At 46.9% G+C, this 18,916-nt stretch overlaps 1 protein-coding gene across 9 annotated transcripts; it reads left to right on the forward strand.

The window, feature by feature from the left end:
• The first annotated feature begins 37 nt into the window (after positions 1-37).
• SIRT3 (sirtuin 3) lies at positions 38-18,916 on the forward strand. 9 transcript variants are annotated; one of them, XM_067038004.1, is made up of 7 exons: positions 38-454; positions 5,680-5,865; positions 5,961-6,193; positions 7,862-7,962; positions 15,246-15,407; positions 16,574-16,783; positions 18,360-18,916. In XM_067038004.1, exons 1-7 carry the CDS (start codon positions 333-335, stop codon positions 18,387-18,389), a joined length of 1,044 nt encoding a protein of 347 aa, XP_066894105.1. In that variant the 5' UTR covers positions 38-332; the 3' UTR covers positions 18,390-18,916. The 9 variants fall into 9 exon arrangements, with proteins under 9 accessions (XP_066894105.1, XP_058924679.1, XP_058924678.1 ...); XM_059068696.2 differs by lacking the exon at positions 38-454 and adding an exon at positions 649-778; XM_067038005.1 differs by lacking the exon at positions 38-454 and adding an exon at positions 658-778 and having other exon boundaries at positions 5,719-5,865.

Raw genomic sequence — 18,916 nt, forward strand, 5'->3', positions numbered from 1 at the left:
AGGCGCCCGCTGGTTGTCATGGTAACCGCGCCTATTTCCTTCGGGCCGAGTTCTCCTCAGGGTTTGTACCGGAATCCCCTGCCAGCTGGCCGTGCTACTGTGGCGTTGAAGAGTATGGGCGCCTGGGTCGAACCAGCCATTGACTGGCTGTGTGGCCTCGGCCTTTGTGACCCAATGTTCCCGATTCAAGTGGGATGATAACAATACTACCTTCCTGGTAGTGGCTTGCGAGGACCAAGTATACATATGATGCCTGTCCATAAAAAGCACTCCCAAAGTGTTAGTTAGCATCGCCATCTCAATTGAAAAAAGGTGGGAGCGAGGGTAGAGAAATGCAGGTTCCTGGTTTGGTCTCGGGTACCAGAGGAGGGAGATCATCAGACTATGAAACCGGCCCCACCTTGCGTCCACCTCCACCTGGGGTGCCGGGGCCGGGAAAGAGCGCGAGGCTGTGGCAAGGACTTGCGGGGGCGGGGCCCGCTGGGGGGCGGGGAAAGAGAGCGCGAGGGGGTGGTAAGGACGCGCTGGGGCGGGGCGAGGGTGCACCGAGAGGGGCGGGGCGCGCTGGAGGTGGGGAAAGAGCGAGAGGGTGTGATAAGGGCTTGCAGGGGAGGGACTTTCGGGGGTGGGGTGCGCTCGGGGGTGGAGCGCGCACGTGACCTCTGGGCACCTGACGTTTCGGGTTGCGGAGGAATATGGCGCTGTGGGCATGTTCAGTTGCTCCTGCCCTCAGGCTTTGGGGCCTGGGAGGTGCGCGGCCCTGGACCCGCCGGCCTCGGTTTGTTCCGGGTGGCGGCGGCGGCGGGGGTGGCGGGCGGGGGTGGCGGGCGGGGCCCAGGGCGGAGACTGACCCCCCTCAGGCGAGCGGAGGAGTCAGGCTTCCCCCTGCGTGGTCGGCGGGACGATTGGAGGACCTGAAAATGGCAAGTCCCTGCTCACGCGGCCCTGAAGGGTGTTCCGGAGACACCCACGGCATTGGTTTTTCGTTTCTTCCCGGGGTATTTTGGGCATGTATAAGCAACATTACTTGATAATTCTTGACATCCCGCCCCCTTTTTAGTTAGATTCTATTCTGTACCTGTCCTTTTTTACTTAACATGTCTTGGGGTTACTTCCATTCTAAACATAAATGTTTTCTGAGCCTTTTATACTAATCTGTAGAATTCCATTATATGGATGTCTTATACTTTAACCAGTCTCTTGTTGAAATGGGTTCTAATCTTTAGTTATTACAGATAATGCTGTGTTGAATAACCTTGTTTGTACCTCACTTTTTGGATAAATTTCTAGTAGTGGAACTCCTGCGTCTACATCTTATTTGCCCCACGTAAAGGTCGTGCAGTTAATACTCCCACCAGCGTATGTTCATACCCCTACCCCTACACGATAATTGCACATTTTGAGTCCTTGTCTAGGAACTGAACCTACAAGTGGAAAAATCTTAAGGCCCATAGTTGCTAATCAGAGTAGTTAGGAAACTAACTTAAATGCCCACTAATGGTCAAGTGTGTACGTAAATAATGGTACGTTCATTTAATGCCTTCGTACACAACTACCAGAAATATCGAAGAGTTTAATAAAGAAATACCAAGGAGGAGTCTTTCTTTCATCCAAGAAACTTTTAACTGGACTCATTATCTACCAGACTGTTCTAGGTGCGAGGATGGAGCAGGGGTCAGACAAACTGTTGCCTCCATGGAGCTGATTCCAGTTTCAGAATCTGCAGGCAGTTCTGTGGGTGAGGCATGGCTAAAGAGCGACCTGGGCTACCAGGTGCTGATCAGGAGACCGCTATCATTCAGTAAACCCTGCTCTCACTCCCCCACCCCGCTGCCCCCGCCATCAAGCAGAAGGCTTGAGGGTGCCTGTGAAGAGCAGTCCATTTGCACAGTCTGTCTGCAAGTTGGAATTTGTGCCTTTCGAGTCTGTATTTTAGGGCTCTTAAAAGAAATTGTCCTTTGTTGCCCTTTCCCAGGCAGCACCCTGCTTGCTCGCCAGAGTGGCCCTACTCCCAGTAAATCTCATTCCATGTAGCATATACTTTAAGTCACTCAGTATATTCTAGACATTCGGTAAAATTCTGCCATGTGTTTTTCAGTGACAGACGTTTTACTTATGTAGATGAGAAATACACATCAAGTACCCTGAGTAATACCTTGCACGCAAGTAGGCACTCAACAATGGTAATGACTTCTACAATATGGGTATTTTTTCAACACCAGCAAGCAACTCTCCACTTTTCCACAGACACTGACCTGGTGTCAAATTTAACTGAATTCTGACTCCGTCAGCCTGGAGATAGCACCAGCTTCCTCAGGTTAAGAGCTCAGTCACACAAGACTGACACCACTTCAGCTGCCAATCCAGGTTCCCCTGTCCTTCTGACGAACTGACTGCAAATTGGAGGTTCCCACGACCCCTTCCTCTGGTTGGATTCACTTGCTAGAGTGGCTCACAGAATTCAGGAAACCAGTTTACTTACTAGATCGTGGGTTTATTATAAGGGATATTAAAGGATATGAATGAACAGCCAGATGAAGAGATATGTATATAGGGCGAGGTTTGGAAGGGTTCTCAATGCAGGAGTTTCTGTCCCTGTGGAGTTTAGGGCCTGGCACGTGGAAGTTTTTTGGTTCACCAACCTGGCAGCTCTCTGAACCCCCTCCTTTTGGGTTTTCATGGAGGCGGCCATGAAATTAGAGGGCCAACCCTCTAATTGTGGTCGGTTCCCCTGGCAACAATATCCCCATCCTTAGGGGATTTCGAATAGTCACCTCATTAACATAAACTCAGTGTAGTTGTAAGAGGCTTGTTGTGAATAACAAGACACCCATTTCACCTTCAGGGCCCTGAAGTGATTTTAGGAACTGAGGCCAAAAGACCAAATATTGTAACAAAAGATGCTCCCATTGCTCTTAGGAAATTCAGAGGGTTCTGGGACAGAGACCAAAATATATATTTATTATAAATCACAGTATCACAACTTCCCTCTCATTCCTTTTGTATTTCTCATAATAATTTGCATTTAGGAGGAGCTCAGTAAATGTTTGGGTGAGGACCTTAGGTGAATAGATGTTGTTGATGCTGTGTGCAGGGGGGCACTTAATAGCTGTAGTTGGAACCAGAACCTTCTCTTTCCTTCCTAACCATCTGACTGGTTTTCACTGGAAAACCCCCTTTGGAGATTTCATTGACTTGCACTCAAGAGCTGCCTTGACAGGTGCTTTTTATGCAAGTCTTCGATGCAGCAGAACTTTCTTCAGAATCTGGGGGCGTCTCCGCAAGAGCCTGGGGAGGAGTGGGGAAGCATTGTTTTCCCTGATGTATGTATTTCCTGTACTTTCTGCTGGGAGGTTTACAGCTATGGATTTTTTTCAAAAGACTGTAGGAATCGTCCCTGGCTCCCTTGCTTTTAGCTTCGGCAGCTGAGGTTCAGGGTGCTTGAGTGGCTTGATGAGACAGGCAGTGAGCTAGGGCTCTGCCTCTCCTTTTGGTGCCCTCAGCCCTGCCTTCCCTTGCCACGTCCCTCTTTCTCATTGCACACCTTTCTGAGGTCTGTTCTTCGGAAAACCAAGATGATGCTTTGTGTGTCGGGAGAGGCATCACAAATGGACTGAGTGGCCAGCAAGCCCCTGAGTTGCACTGTCATTTACCCCAGAGTGGAGTGTGAGAGTGCAGGAAGGGAAGGGGTGACAGACCCTAAAGGGAGGAGGGAGAACCAGTACTGTCACCTTTCAGAGGAGGGGGAAGTGACTTCTCACTGGGTCCAGCAGTGGCTTCATGAAGGAGGTGGCCTTGACTCTGGGAGACTTTGGACATGCTGAGGTGGAAAAGGTCTTTTCAGGCAAAGGAGCTGGGTTTAGGGTGTGTACAAGGACCAGGAAAGGAGGGGTCTGTGAGAGGGAGTAGCAGGGTTGAAGCCATCACTGGGGCGGGGTGTGTTGTGCTAAGATATTAGGGTGCTCTGGGGGCAGAGGGTGTCTGGGCAAACCTCACCCGCAGTGTGTAAGCAGGTGGGTCTGTGCAGATTTTGCAGGAACAAGAGAAAAACCAAAGACAGAGCAAACAAGGGAGTGAGTTAGGGTCACACTCCTGGAAGAGAAGCTCTGGATTGTCCTGACCTGTATCTAAAGATGTGCTTTTAGGGTGCGTATCTCTTGCTTGTATCACAAATGAGTAAGAAATACTCTGTTTCCTGGTTTTGTTTTTTTTTGTGGTACCTGGGCCTCTCACTGTTGTGGCCTCTCCCGTTGCGGAGCACAGGCTCCGGACGCGCAGGCCCAATGGCCATGGTTCACGGGCCCAGCCGCTCCGCGGCATGTGGGATGTGGGATGTGGGATGTGGGATCTTCCTGGACCGGGGCACGAACCCGTGTCCCCTGCATCAGCAAGCGGACTCTCAACCACTGCGCCACCAGGGAAGCCCTCCTGTTTTTATGTCTGTATTCACTTTAGATTTATCAGTCATTTGGGAGGGTTGTAATTTCAGTTTGTTTAATCTCTTTTCCTGTCAGGGTGGTGGGATCTACACCGAGGGAGGGAGCGAGGGAGGGAGGGCAGGCAATGTCCTGGAGGCGGGTCATCAGGCCCTTCTCCTGGAGGATGGGTGTGGTAGCTGCCAGCCCTTGGGGTGTGAGGAAGGTGCCCTGTGCGGTGGGGCTGGCCATCTTGAACTCTGGGTGAGCTGCCAGAATGATACCAGGAGGTGATGAAGTTGTACAGCTCAGGCAGCTGCCAGGTGAGGGCCCCGAGAGCAGATCAGTAAACCCAGAAGGCCTTCAGACCCACACTCGTCTCTAGCCTGCGCGCCCCCAGTGGCTGCAGGCTTGCTTCAGTGGGACGTTTTTCAGGTGCCCCTCCAGGCTCTATGCTGTCTGTGTTGCCCTTGTCTTCTTCCTGGTGCTTTCCTGGGTTTGGAGTCACTTACCGAGCCCTGGTGCCTCTCCGAAGCCTATGACTTGTTTATTGTGTATATTGCTCTTCTTTTCTGGTGGAAGACCATCTCATACCCCTAAAGGTTAAACTTGTTGTGAGTGTCTCAGCTCCTGGTTTCTGGAGATGACCTGGGAAGCCTTCTAGAGTTTTGCAGGGAGACCCCCGAGGTCCAGTCTGCCCACTGCCTTGCTTGGGTTATGTGATTTGTTTGGCTGCCATGTAATATGAGCAGCCTCCTGAATAGTTGTGAACGTTGAAGTCTCTGCAGCAGTTTGAATCCCTCACTGTTAGGATATGAATGTTTGTTTCTGGAATGGTCTCTTGAACCCACTTATCATCCTGGTAATATTTGGTGTAAAGTCTGAGATGTTTAACTTTCTTTCGATGTCACTGAGTATTTGTCACATCCCAGGTGTGTTAGGGTGTATGGCTCTGCAGAGAGTATCCCCAGAGACCCCGCAAAAGGATGCTCTTGTCTCTAGCTTGAGCCTTCAGCACTAGCCTTTGATAACAGGAATTGTGAAATGATACTTTCCTTATTAGCACAATTCCCATTAACCTGAAATACGTCTGGATTTCTGAGTTTGTATTTTATCCATGCTAAGAAAGGTGGTCGTTTGGGGGGCAGGAGGCAAGTGTGTGGTCATTCGCAGTGGTGGGGTTGGGGGAGGGGAGACATGCTCATTCTTGCTAGCAGGAACCGGATTATCGTCGGTTACCTGGCTGCTCTCCTTTTCCTGTCAGTATTGCATGTGGAGGAAGGCCCGTGTCTTTTTCTGCCAGTGCCTCCAGTGTCTCTGGAAGTGGAGGCCACAGTCAGAAGTTTCTCCTGCAGGACATCGCTGAGCTGATGAAAACCAGAGCCTGCCAGAGGGCGGTGGTCATGGTCGGGGCCGGCATCAGCACACCCAGCGGCGTCCCAGACTTCAGGTGCCCGTGCAGTCCCCGCGCTTCCCTGGCTGCCTCTGCTCGCTCCACTTCCCGCTCTCTCCTCAGGGCTCAGAGCCTCTGGCTTCTCTCTGCAGATCTCCAGGGACCGGCTACTACAGCATGCTCCAGCAGTACAAGATCCCCTACCCCGAGGCCATTTTTGAGCTCTCATTTTTCTTGCGTGATCCCAAGCCGTTTTTCACTTTTGCCAAGGAGCTGTACCCTGGGAACCGTAGGCCCAATGCTGCTCACTACTTCCTGCGACTGCTCCATGACAAGGGCCTGCTTCTGCGGCTCTACACACAGAACATCGACGGGCTTGAGAGAGGTGAGACCTCCATCCTGTCTCGCATCTTCTCTCTCCTGCAGGGAAGGTGCAGGTGCCTGTTTCTAGGTAGGGCTGAGGCCTAGTGCTTATTCCCCATCCTTGTGGCTGATTTTGAGCCCAAAAGTTTTGCCTTTGTCCCCCCTCAAAAATGTCCTCTGTGTGTTTAAGTATCACTGTTGGGACCTCATTGGTGGACCCATTTTCCGGGCTGTGAGTTTGGGATAGAACTAAAGTTGACATTGGGAGCTTCTGATCCGATGATTTTTCTTTTCTTTTCATATGTATATATTTTTAAATATTTATTTATTTGGCTGCATCAGGTCTTAGTTGCAGCACGCAGGATCTTTGTTGCGGTGCATGGGCTTCTCTCTAGTTGTGGCGCACGGGCTCCAGAGCATGTGGCCTCAGTAGTTGCGGTACACAGGCTCTCTAGTCGTGGCACACGGGCTTAGTTGCCCCGCGGCATGTGGGATATTTGGTCCCCGACCAGGGATCAAACCCATATCCTCTGCATTGGAAGGCGGATTCTTAACCACTGGACCACAAGTGAAGTCCCCTGATGATTTCTTTTTCAAAGTTTTCATTATGGGATTTTCCGAGCACACAGAAATGAAGAGAAGAATGTAATGAATCCTCATGTCCTCATCACCTTTTTATGGCTAGTCCTGTTTAATCTGTGTCCTACCCCCACCTTCTCTCTCACCCCCAACTATTTTGAAGCAGATCCCTCTCGTCATAAATTTAATACATAAATCCAGCAATGGATATCTTTAGAAGATAAAGACTTTTAAAACACAACCATGATATCATTATCACGCAAAGAAATCACTAATAATTCCTTAAGATCATCTGACTCAGTGTGTGGTGATTTCTTGACTGTCTAGGTGGCGGCCACAACCAGTGATTCATGGGTCATACTGTCATACTGACCTCTGGCTGTGCACCCTAGAGAAGCAGTTGCTGGGGCCTCTTCTTATGTGCAGTGACGCTGACAGGTGCTGACAGGCAGCTCTCAGCAAGCCAGCAGCAGCTCAGCCAGGCTGTGGATGTGTTGTGATTTGAGAAATGGAGTTATCTCGACTCCAGGAAAATGTTTCTTTGCTAGAAGGACTCTACAGCTTGGAACCACATAGGCAGCAGTGAACACTCCATGGGGACAAGCTGTCTCCTGGAGCCACAGCAGGGCAGGCCTTGTGGGAAGGCGGGAGCGTGTGGCTCTGCGCTTCGGTGCCACCGCAGCTAGGACCAGGTCTGTGTGCCTGCAGCCTTCCAAAGCTGGTGGTGATAACAAAGACTTCATGATAAGTTACCTTTTGTCTGTTTTTCTTCAGGTTTTTGGAAATGTATTTATAGTACTTTCTCACTTTTCCTCGGTGTCTGTAGCATAGAAAATGTTTTTCTTAGTATTGGGTGTAATTTTATCTGGACTTAAATGTTTTTCCTACTGTGTTTTCACAGGCTTTGTTTTAGCTGTGATACGGCTCCATGTTGGAGCCTCACCCCTGAGCTTATTCTGATCAGTGGGGTGTCGTTTGTAGGTGACAGCGGCGGGGCCATCGGGCTCCCACCAAGGGCTGTGACTCCTGGAGGGCCTGCTGAGCCCAGAGGTTACACTAAGGGGCTTGTGCCCAAGCTGGGGGCAGCACTTAGCTTTGGTTTGAATTTCAGCGTCTGGCATCCCTGCCTCAAAGCTCGTAGAAGCTCACGGATCCTTTGCCTCTGCCACCTGCACCGTCTGCCGAAGACCCTTCCCAGGGGAGGACTTCTGGGTGAGTTGTCACGCTGACAGTTCTCTCCCTTCTGCCTTTCTCACTGGGAGTAAGCTGGAGAAGTGGCGTTTCATAAGCATCATGTCGGAAGGACAACAGAACAGTAATACTATGAAAATGTTTTTATTTTTAAATTAGAAAACTAATATGTACTTGTAAAAAATTAAGGCAATACAAACAAAAAGGATTTACTGTATAGCATAGGGAACTATACGTTCAATAGCTTTAATAACCTATAAGGGAAAAGAATTAAAAAAGAACACTTATACATACATATATATACATGTATAACCGAATCACTTTGCTGTACACCTGAAACTAACACAATATTGTAAACCAATGGTGCTTCAGTTTTTGAAAAATGTGCAAGTCCTAACTCCCAGTACCTGTAAATATAAACTTATTGGGCCATAAGATCTTTGCAGATTAAAAAAAAATAATAAGGCAATAGAGAAATATATAGGGAAAAATGAATCTGCCTTCATCCAGTTCCTGTAACCCACTTTTAACAGTTTGGTGTATAATGTTCCAGGTCTTAAAAAAAGAAAGATATGTATATACAAGCATACATGCACATTTCTGGGTACTTACACCCACACACAGTTACAATTTTTTTTCATTAATGGGATCATTAAGATTAATATTGTGCAACATGCTTTGTCACTGAGCAAAATTTCATGGATATTTTGTGTCAATAACTACAACTCTACTTACTGTTTTTAGTAACTATAGAGCATTCCATTTAGCACTTCACCTGTTGTGGGACATTTTATGATGTTTGTGATTTTTACTATTAAAAATAATACAGTAATGATACCCATGTTTACACCTCTGTGTACTTCTGGGAATATTTGGGAATAGAATGTTTTTTTTTTTAATTGTATTGAAGTATAGTTGATTTACAGTGTTGTGTTTAATTTCTGCTGTACAGCAGAGTGACCAGTTATACATATATATATTCTTTTTCATATTCTTTTCCATGATGGTTTATCACAGGAGATTGAATATTGTTCCCTGTGCTATACTATAGGCCCTTGTAGTTTATCCATCCTATATATAATAGTTTGCATCTGCTAATCCCAAACTCCCAGTCCATCCCTCCCACACCTCCCTACCCCTTGGCAACCACAAGTCTGTTCTCTGTGTCTGTGAGTCTGTTTCTGTTTCATAGATATGTTCGTTTGTGTGGTATTTTAGATTCCACGTATAAGTGATATCCTATGATATTTGTCTTTCTCTTTCTGACTTACTTTGCTTAGTATGATAATCTGTAGGTCCATCCATGTGGCTGCAAATGGCATTATTTCAGTCTTTTAAATGGCTGACTAATATTCCACTGTATATATCTATATACAACACATCTTCTTTATACTAGAATGGGTTTTTTAAACATTTTTATTTTATTTTATTTACTTATTTTAAAATATTTATTTATGTATTTGGCTGCGTCGGGTCTTAGCTGTGGCGCATGGGATCTTTCGTTGTGGTGTGCGGGCTCTTTATTGTGGCATGCGGGCTTCTCTCTAGTTGTGGTGTGTGGGCTCTAGAGTGCGCAGGCTCAGTAGTTGTGGCATGCAGGCATGTGGGATCTTAGTTCCCCAACCAGGGATCAAACCTGCATCCCCTGCATTGGAAGGCAGATTTTTTTTTTTGGTGGGGGCATATAGTTGTTTTACAATGTTGTGTCAGTTTCTGTTGTACACTGAAGTGGAGTTCCCTGTGCTATACAGCAGGTTCTCGTTAGTTATCTATTTTATCCACATCAGTATATACATGTCAATCCCAGTCTCCCAATTCTTCCCACCATCACCCCCACCCCGCGTTGGTGTCCATACGTTTGTTCTCTACATCTGTGTCTCTATTTCTGCCTTGCAAACTAGTTCATCTGTACCATTTTTCTAGATTCCACATATATGCTTTAACATACGATATTTGTTTTTCTCTTTCTGACTTACTTCACTCTGTATGACAGTCTCTAGGTCCATCCACATCTCTACAAATGACCCAATTTCGTTCCTTTTTACGGTTGAGTAATATTACATTGTACATATGTCCCACATCTTCTTTATCCATTCATCTGTTGATGGACATTTAGGTTGCTTCCATGTCCTGGCTATTGTAAATAGTGCTGCAGTGAACACTGGGGTGCATGTGTCTTTTTTTTTTTTTTTTTTTGTGGTACGCGTGCCTCTCACCGTTGTGGCCTCTCCCGTTGCGGAGCACAGGCTCTGGACGCGCAGGCTCAGCGGCCATGGCTCAGGGGCCCAGCCGCTCCGCGGCATGTGGGATCTTCCCGGACCGGGGCACGAACCCGTGTCCCCTGAATCGGCAGGCGGACTCCCAACCACTGCGCCACCAGGGAAGCCCGCATGTGTCTTTTTGAATTACGGTTTTCTCTGGCTATATGCCCAGTAGTGGGATTGCTGGGTCATTTGGTAGTTCTATTTTTAGTTTTTTAAGGAAACTCCATACTGTTCTCCATAGTGGCCGTATCAATTTACATTCCCACCAACAGTGCAAGAGGGTTCCCTTTTCTCCACACCTTCTCCACCATTTATTGTTTGTAGATTTTTTTGATGATGGCTATTCTGACTAGTGTGAGGTGATACCTCTTTGTAGTTTTGATTTTCATTCCTCTCATAATGAGTGATTTTGAGCATCTTTTCCTGTGCCTCTTGGCCATCTGTATGTCTTCTTTGGAGAAATGTATATTTAGGTCAGGTCTTCCGCCCATTTGTGGATTGGGTTGTTTGTTTTTTTTGATATTGAGTTGCATGAGCTCTTTGTATATTTTGGAGATTAATCCTTTGTCCGTTGATTCGTTTGCAAATATTCTCTCCCATTCTGAGGGTTGTCTTTTCTTCTTGTTTATGGTTTCCTTTGCTGTGCAAAAGCTTTTAAGTTTCATTAGGTCCCATTTGTTTATTTTTGTTTTTGTTTCCATTACTCTAGGAGGTGGGTCAAAAAAGATCTTGCTGTGATTTATGTCAGAGTGTTCTTCTTCTGTTTTCCTCTAAGAGTATTATAGTGTCCAGTCTCACATTTAGGTCTTTAATCCATTTTAAGTTTATTTTTGTGTATGGTGTTAGGGAGTGTTCTAATTTCATTCTTTTACATGTAGCTGTCCAGTTTTCCCAGCACTACTTATTGAAAAGACTGTCTTTTCTCTGTTGTATATCCTTGTGGAAGGTGGATTCTTAACCATTGGACCACTGGGGCAGTCCCTAGAATGGGTTTTTAAAAGTAGAGTAAGATAGAGTGGAAAATCTTAAATAAAGATGAAATTCTGAAATATCGACGTGGCACAGGATCCTGTCTTTTATTTTTTATTGAGGTGAAATTCACAAAACATAAAATTAACCATTTTAAAGTGTACAGTTTATTGGTATTTAGTACACTCACTGTGTCGTGCAACCGCCACCTCTATCTAATTCCAAAATATTTTCATCACCCCAAAGGAAAACCCTGTATCCACTAATCAGTCAACCCTGTTCCCTTCCTGCCCACAACCCCTAGCAACCACTGATTTAAAAAAAAAATTCTATTGGAAGGTAGTTGATTTACAGTGTTGTGTTAGTTTCAGGTGTACAGCAAAGTGATTCCGTTATACATACACATATATTCATTCTTTTTCAGATTCTTTTCCCATATAGGTTATTACAGAATATTGAGTAGATAGAGCATGGACTTGGGGATATGGGGAGGGGGAAGGGTAAGCTGTGACGATGTGAGAGAGTGGCAGGGACATATACACACTACCAAATGTAAATTAGATAGCTAGTGGGAAGCTACAGCATAGCACAGGGAGTTCACCTCTGTATTTAGTGACCACCTAGAGGGGTGGGATAGGGAGGGTGGGAGGGAGGGTGACAAAAGAGGGAAGAGTTATGGGAACATATGTATATGTATAACTGATTCACTTTGTTGTAAAAGAGAAAATAACACACTATTGTAAAACAGTTATACTCAAATAAAGATGTTAAAAAAAAAAAAAAAAAAAAGAATATTGAGTAGAGTTCCCTGTGCTATACAGTAGGTCCTTGTTGGTGTATAGTAGTGTGTATATGTTAATCCCAGGCTCGTAATTTATCCCTCCCTACCACGTTTCCCGTTTGGTAACCATAAGTTTGTTTTTGAAATCTGTGAGTCTGTTTCTGTTTTGTAAATAAGTTCGTTTGTATCATTAAAAAAAAAATTAGATTCAACATATGAGTGATATATATATGTCTTTCTCTGTCTGACTTCCTTCACTTAGTATGGTAATCTCTAGGTCCATCCATGTTGCTGCAAATGGCATTATTTTGTTATTTTTTATGGCTGAGTAATATTCCATTGTGTATATGTGCCACATCTTCTTTATCCATTTCTCTGTTGATGGACATTTAGGTTGGCAATCACGGACCTTTTTGTTGTCTCCATAGTTTTGCCCTTTCCAGAATGTCATAGAGTTGGAATCATACAATATGCAGCCTTTTCTCACTGGCTTCTTTCACTTAGCATTATGTATTTAAGGTTCCTCCATCATGTCTTTTCATGTCCTGACAAGCACTTTTTTTTTTTTAAGCTAGTATTCCATTTGCTGGATGTAACACAGTTTGTTTATCCATTCACCTACTAAAGAACATCTTGATTGCTTCCAAGTTTTGGTAATTATGAATAAAGTTGCTATAAACATCCATGTGGGGCTTCCCTGGTGGCGCAGTGGTTGAGAGTCCGCCTGCTGATGCAGGAGACACGGGTTCGTGCCCTGGTCCGGGAGGATCCCACATGCCGCGGAGCGACTGGGCCCGTGAGCCATGGCCGCTGGGCCTGTGTGTCCGGAGCCTGTGCTCCGCAACGGGAGAGGCCACAACAGTGAGAGGCCCGCATACCGCAAAACAAAACAAAACAAAACAAAACAAAACAAACAAACAAACAAAAAAAACATCCATGTGCGGGTTTTTATTTTTTAATTAATTTATTTTTTTTTTATTTTTTTATTTTTTTATTTTTTTGTGGTATGTGGGCCTCACTGTTGTGGCCTCTCCCATTGCGGAGCACAGGCTCTGGACGCTCAGGCTCAGCGACCATGGCTCACGGGCCCAGCCGCTCCGCGGCATGTGGGATCTTCGCGGACCGGGGCACGAACCCGTGTCCCCTGCATGGCAGGCGGATTCTCAACCACTGCGCCACCAGGGAAGCCCCCATGTGCGGGTTTTTATGTGGACATAAGTTCTCAGTTCCTCTGGGTAAATACCAAGGAGCGTGATTGCTGAATCCTATGGTAAGACTGTGTTTAGTTTGTGTCTTCCAAAGTGGCGGTCCCGTTTTGCGTTCCCAGCAGCAGTGAATGTGCATTCAGCACTTGGTGTTGTCAGTGTTCTGATTTTGGCCATTCTTAATAGGTGCGTAGTGGAATATCATTGTTTAATTTGCAATTTCCTAGTGACATATATGTTGAACTTGTTTCATATGCTCATTTACCATCTGTATATCTTCTTTGGTGAGGTCTTGGGCTCATTTTTTAACTGGGTTGCCCATTTTCTTATTGTTGAATTTTAAGAATTCTTTGTGTATTTTGGATAACCGTTCTTTATCAGATGTGTCTTTTGCATATTTTCTCCCAGTCTGTGACTTGTCATCTCATCCTCTTGATATTGTCTTTCACAGAGGAGAAGTTTTTAATTTTAATGAAGCCTGACTTACCATATTTTTCTTTCATTGATCATCTTCTTCCAGATTGTGTTGGCTATTGTGAGTCTTTTGCTTTCCATATCAACTTCAGAATCAGTCTGTTGCTATCTATTCTCTGCATATTTTAAAAAACTTTTCTCTTTGGAGTTTTGCACTTTACTGTGGTATGTCTCCATATGGATTTCCTTTTGTTTATTCTGCTTAAAAATTGTAGAGCTTTCTGAATCTGAGGTTTGATATCTTTCATTTTTGCTGAAAAATCTTCAGTCATGATCCCTTCAGACAGTGACTGCCCCACCGTGTCCTGTGCTCTCTCTGTGGACCTTGGGTTAAACATCTCTGAGACTGGTTCACACTGTCCGCAGCCCTTGGCGGCTCTTTTCTACATCCCATCTTGCTCCTCTTTGTGCTGCATTCTGAGTTTTTCTCCTGATCTACTTTACAGTTTATCAATATTCTATTCTGTCATAGAGGATAAAGCCCTTCCACTGAGCTTTAATTTTCGATACTCTACTTTTTATTACTGGAAGTTCTTTCTGGACAACATTATTTTGTACAGCTTTCTATCTCCAATAGATATTTCAAGGCCTGTCTTTTAAAAATTCACACATAATATAGTTTTTGATCTGTATCCACTAATGTCTGAAGTCTTTGACTATCCATTCCTTTTGTCTGTTGTTTCTCCTGCTCCTTACTGGGTTCAGCCTCTGCAAAAACAAATCCCATTAGCTGTAGAGGTTTATGTTAGAAGCCAGGTGTCTTTTTCCTTAGTTTCCTCCTCTAATGTCTAGCCCAAGCATGAATCCAAGTATAGCAGGATATAATAATAGCTTACCTCTGCTTCACCTTGGCCTGCAAGGAGGAGGTCTGCGGAAAATGCTGTGACTCATAACTCCAGCCAGTGAGTTGAAGCCGACCTGAATGTCTTCAGGGCTAAGGTGATGTCAGGATCACCTCAGCTAAAATCAGGGACAAATTTATACTGTCATTTTCAATGAATAATGCCTGTTGTAGGCCAAATGCCTACAGAGTACTTCTGAGGACTATATAATCAGTACAGTTGACCTTTGAACACGGGTTTGAACTGTGTGGGTCCACTCATATGTGGATTTTTTTCAATAAACGTGTACTCCAGGACTGACTTGATCCGTGGTTGGTTGAATCACAGATGTGGAACCACAGATACAGAGGAACCATCTGTACAGAGGGTTAACTAACTCTAAGTTCTGTATAGATTTTCAGTTGTACGGAGGGTTGGTGCCCCTGACCCCTGTGTTGTTCCAAGGTCAGCTGTGTTTCCTCAGCACCTGCATATCTCTGATAAGCACGCCAGGTGCAGAACGTAGTGTTCTGTGCATTGGATATCGTATGGTGTCCAGGATCTGCTTTCAAATACTGCAACCTCCCCAGATTCTGGGGTGCTATATGAAACTGGCAGAGTGTCAATAATTGCTGAAGCTGAGTTCATTATATACAGGGGGCTTCACGGTACTCCTGTCTCATCTGTGGAATGTTTGACAGTTTCTCAATAAGAAGTTGTTTTTGCCTTTTCCTTTTAAAGTGTGTTGTGACAGCTTCCTTGGGCCCACTTTCTCTCTGTGTCACCCCAGGCCGACGTGATGGTGGACGGGGTCCCACGCTGCCCGGTCTGCACTGGCGTTGTGAAGCCCGACATCGTGTTCTTTGGGGAGATGCTGCCCCACAGGTTCCTGCTGCATCTGGCTGACTTCCCCATGGCAGACCTGCTGCTCATCCTTGGGACCTCTCTGGAGGTTTGTCAGCAGGCCTTGTGCTGCACAGACATGTGGGAGTAGGCTGGCGGGACAAGGCAGAGGAGGTGGGGCTGGTGGGACAGACACTGGGGCCACACCTCTGGAAGGTGAGTGGATTCAAGGTGCGAGGAAGCAGAGGTGTTCCGGGCCTAGAATGGGGAGCGGGGAGACGCTCAGCGTTGGAGGTATCAGAGTGCAGGTATAGGCACACGCACAGGGGGAAGGGGTGTGGGGCCCCTGAGGTGGGAGCAGGTCTCCCAGGTCGTATCACAGAGACTGGCCTTGTGTAGAAGCAGTGAAACCAGGGATGTAGCTGGTCACCCTAGGGTCAGAGAGACTTGAGCACAGGGACTGAGGTGAGCAGGTGTCCAGGAGGCTGAGCAGTCGGACCGTGGGGCTACGGGGACGGCAGAGAGGGACGGCCGGACTCGGGGCCTCGCGCCACCTTGAGGACCGAAGAGGCAGGTGTCTGTCTCTTTGTGGGGGGTCAGGACCTTTGCCGGGGTGGGAATCTGGACCAGGGGTGCTGAGTTCAGGCCTACACACGTGTGTTTGAGGTGCCTGGGAGATGCATCTGGATTTGAAGCTCAGGAGACTTCTAAAGGACGTGATGAGACCCTGAAGTGGGCTGTGCCTGATTGGATGCAGGCACCACGGGGCAGAGGGGCCGGAAAGACCTGTGCCTGGGGCCCCAGCCAGCCAGAGGCCCAGAGCTGTGTGGTTTTTCAGTGGATCTGCCTGCTGTGTGCCAGGCCCTGTTGCAGTGTGTGTGTCAGGAACCGCTCAGTGGTGGCCCCTCTGTGAGGCGCCGGGCCCTTGCTCTCAGGGAGCGAGACCAGATAGATGAGCTGTCATGTCACTGGTGAGTGTGGATGAGGGCAGGTAAGATGGTGGCGTGCATGAACTTCAGCAGGGAGACCCACAGGATCCAGGAGATGTCGGAAGAGAAAGGGGGCGTGGATGAGAGGGAGGCTGGGCTGGGCGGGGTCGAGACCCAGCGGTGGGAGCGCTACTGAAGAAATGAAACGGATGCTGGGTTTTCTCCACATCCAAGGTCTCACTGTCAGTCTGTGCTGTGCCTCCAAGACCGCAGGGGCTGTGGCAGAAAGGTCCTGGGGGCTTGGGAGGGCGGGCACTGTGCTCCTCACGTTTGGGCAATTTTTCAGGTGGAACCTTTCGCCAGCTTGTCTGAGGCCGTGCGGAGCTCGGTGCCCCGACTCCTCATCAACCGGGACTTGGTCGGGTCCCTGGCTCGGCATCCTCGGGGCAGGGATGTGGTCCAGCTGGGGGACGTGGTTCACGGTGTGAAAAGGCTGGTGGAGCTTCTGGGCTGGACGGAGGAGATGCGGGACCTCATCCGGCGGGAAACTGGAAAGGTAGGGACTGCTGAGAGTCACGGGAGGGGCCATCTCTTCTACTCTGGGGTCTAGTCAACCTGGAGTGGCGCCCTCTTTGGCTAAAACAGTAACAGTAATAGGTAATATTGCTGTTAACCCTGTACCAAGCACTGTTTGGCACCATCTATGTGCTTATGAATCGGGTGCTGTGATTCTTAATACCTCTGTTTAGAGATGAAGAAACCGATGCTTCGTGCCTGCTGAGTGGCAGAGGGGAGATGAGGGTCCAGGCAGACAGGGCTGTCGTTCTGCAGTCGTCACACACACTTCAGCTGTCTCTGTACCCTAAACTAAAGGAGCACTCCAGGATCAGATGTGATTCTGAAGTTCTCTCAACCTGTGTGGGATGATGCTTTTAGGAGATAATCAGCCTGAGAGGAGTTGACGTATCATCTGCTGAGCATAGAGAGTCACAGAGCCTTGATCTCTCTAGATGTCAAACCTCCTATAAACAAGTGAAGTTACAGAAAATGCAGTTTCCCATGAGAATCAGTTAGCATGTGTAGCCTTGATGTGAGGGGTTATTTTCTGCGGGGGGCAGCATTAAGCATCTGAAGTCCAGTTGTCTCAAAGAGGATTATTTATGATTACAGCCAGGTATAACACTGCTGAAAGTGGACTTCACCAGAATGCTGTAGTTTATGTTCTTGCTGTCTTGGGAAACCTCTCCACCCTTTGGCCATGACTGCTTCAGGACTCAGGGCCATGAGTCAGCCCTTTCCTCTCACCTCCACTGGCAAAAGCCCCCAGCCTCTGGCTACAGCCTGATTTCTTACCAATTTGAACCAAAGCAAGAAGAATATGAGGCTTTTTAAAGATATAAGACTTTGCAGTTATATTGTTTTCATGATATTAGACATCATTGCCTTTCAATCCAGAGTTTGGCTCTTAGGGATAAGATGTAGGACGGTGCCATTTCTCATCTCATTAGATGGAGGAAATAAAGACCATCAAATGTTAGAGTCACGTTGCTGGGTCACTTAATGGAAGCAGAGTCCGGCTAACGCGGATGCTTACACTTTACACCTCGAGAGGAACCATAGCAGATGCCTTGCTCACAGGGGAGTAGAGATCTTGGTCAGATCCGCCCGGCAGCTTACACAGGAGCCTTTCTGTGGCTGACTTCCTACTTCCATATAACAGCAAGACAAAGTCAAGTAGCCTCTATAGACTTTTGGAATTATAGTCCTATAGGATTTGACCTGTGCTATTTTCTAGTTCCACAGATATTTGTGGAAAGTTACGATTTTAAGGGTTTATTTATTTTAAAAGAGTTGCTGTCCAAGAATAAACACTAAGGGATAAGCTGAAGTCCAAGTTGGATTACTTTTCCAAACAGTGAATGTACTTGAGTACATCTTGACTGGTTACTTAAGTGAAGCCCTCCATTTAGCCACCTAGTTTTGCCCAGCCCTGCTGGCATCGTCTTAACTTGGTTGAACAGCAGCATTTGCAGACAGAAGAGCTTCCGTTTTAGGAAGTAATTCAATTCCAGGCCCCGAGATGTGCCCGGGTGTGTTTTCAGATAACGTTTCCTCTCTCCTTTGTGCTCCAGTTTGATGGTTGGGACAAATTAGGAGAGTGAGGGCCACTCCTCGCACCAGAATGGCTGTACGGGAGTCACGGCCCGCTTCTGATGAGCCCTCTGCCTGAAGAACAGCTCGGGCACGTTGACAAGTTTTGGCTGAACCAGAACATGCGACCTGAGGCTGCCCCTGGAGTGTCTTCCCAGGTCATAAGAGTCTGTGCACTCAGGGCCACCCCAGCCACAGATGTGCAGGAGCTGCCTGGCCTGACTTTTTGCTGAAGCTCTTAATGCCACAAGCGTTCTTCTGATGGTGAACCTCTTGAACTCAGACAACCTGGAACCGTAGACTGGACTCCAATCTGAAGGGCAGGTTCAGCATCTGTCCACTTGGGTCGAGCAGCCCGTCACACCCCAAGTGTGGGCCTGGGTCCCAGGTAATGCACTAGGGTTTTCCAGCACATTGGCCTCTTTAGTAGGTTTATTTTTAATGTCCTTCATTTCTGGCATGAAGTAAACTGTAATAGAGAAATTGGGCATCCCTTCATTTTTGTCTCCTAAAAGGGAAGATGAACATGGAAAGGGGA

Source organism: Kogia breviceps, chromosome 7 (genome assembly GCF_026419965.1).
Source record: "Kogia breviceps isolate mKogBre1 chromosome 7, mKogBre1 haplotype 1, whole genome shotgun sequence".
In the NCBI taxonomy this organism is placed as follows: Eukaryota; Metazoa; Chordata; class Mammalia; order Artiodactyla; family Physeteridae; genus Kogia; species Kogia breviceps.

Coding starts and splice junctions, on each gene's coding strand:
- SIRT3 (XM_067038003.1), top strand. CDS start 696: ATGGCGCTGTGGGCATGTTCAGTTGCTCCTGCCCTCAGGCTTTGGGGC. Junction 924..5,770: donor GATTGGAGGACCTGAAAATG/GCAAGTCCCTGC, acceptor TTTCTCCTGCAG/GACATCGCTGAGCTGATGAA. Junction 15,408..16,573: donor TCCTTGGGACCTCTCTGGAG/GTTTGTCAGCAG, acceptor GCAATTTTTCAG/GTGGAACCTTTCGCCAGCTT.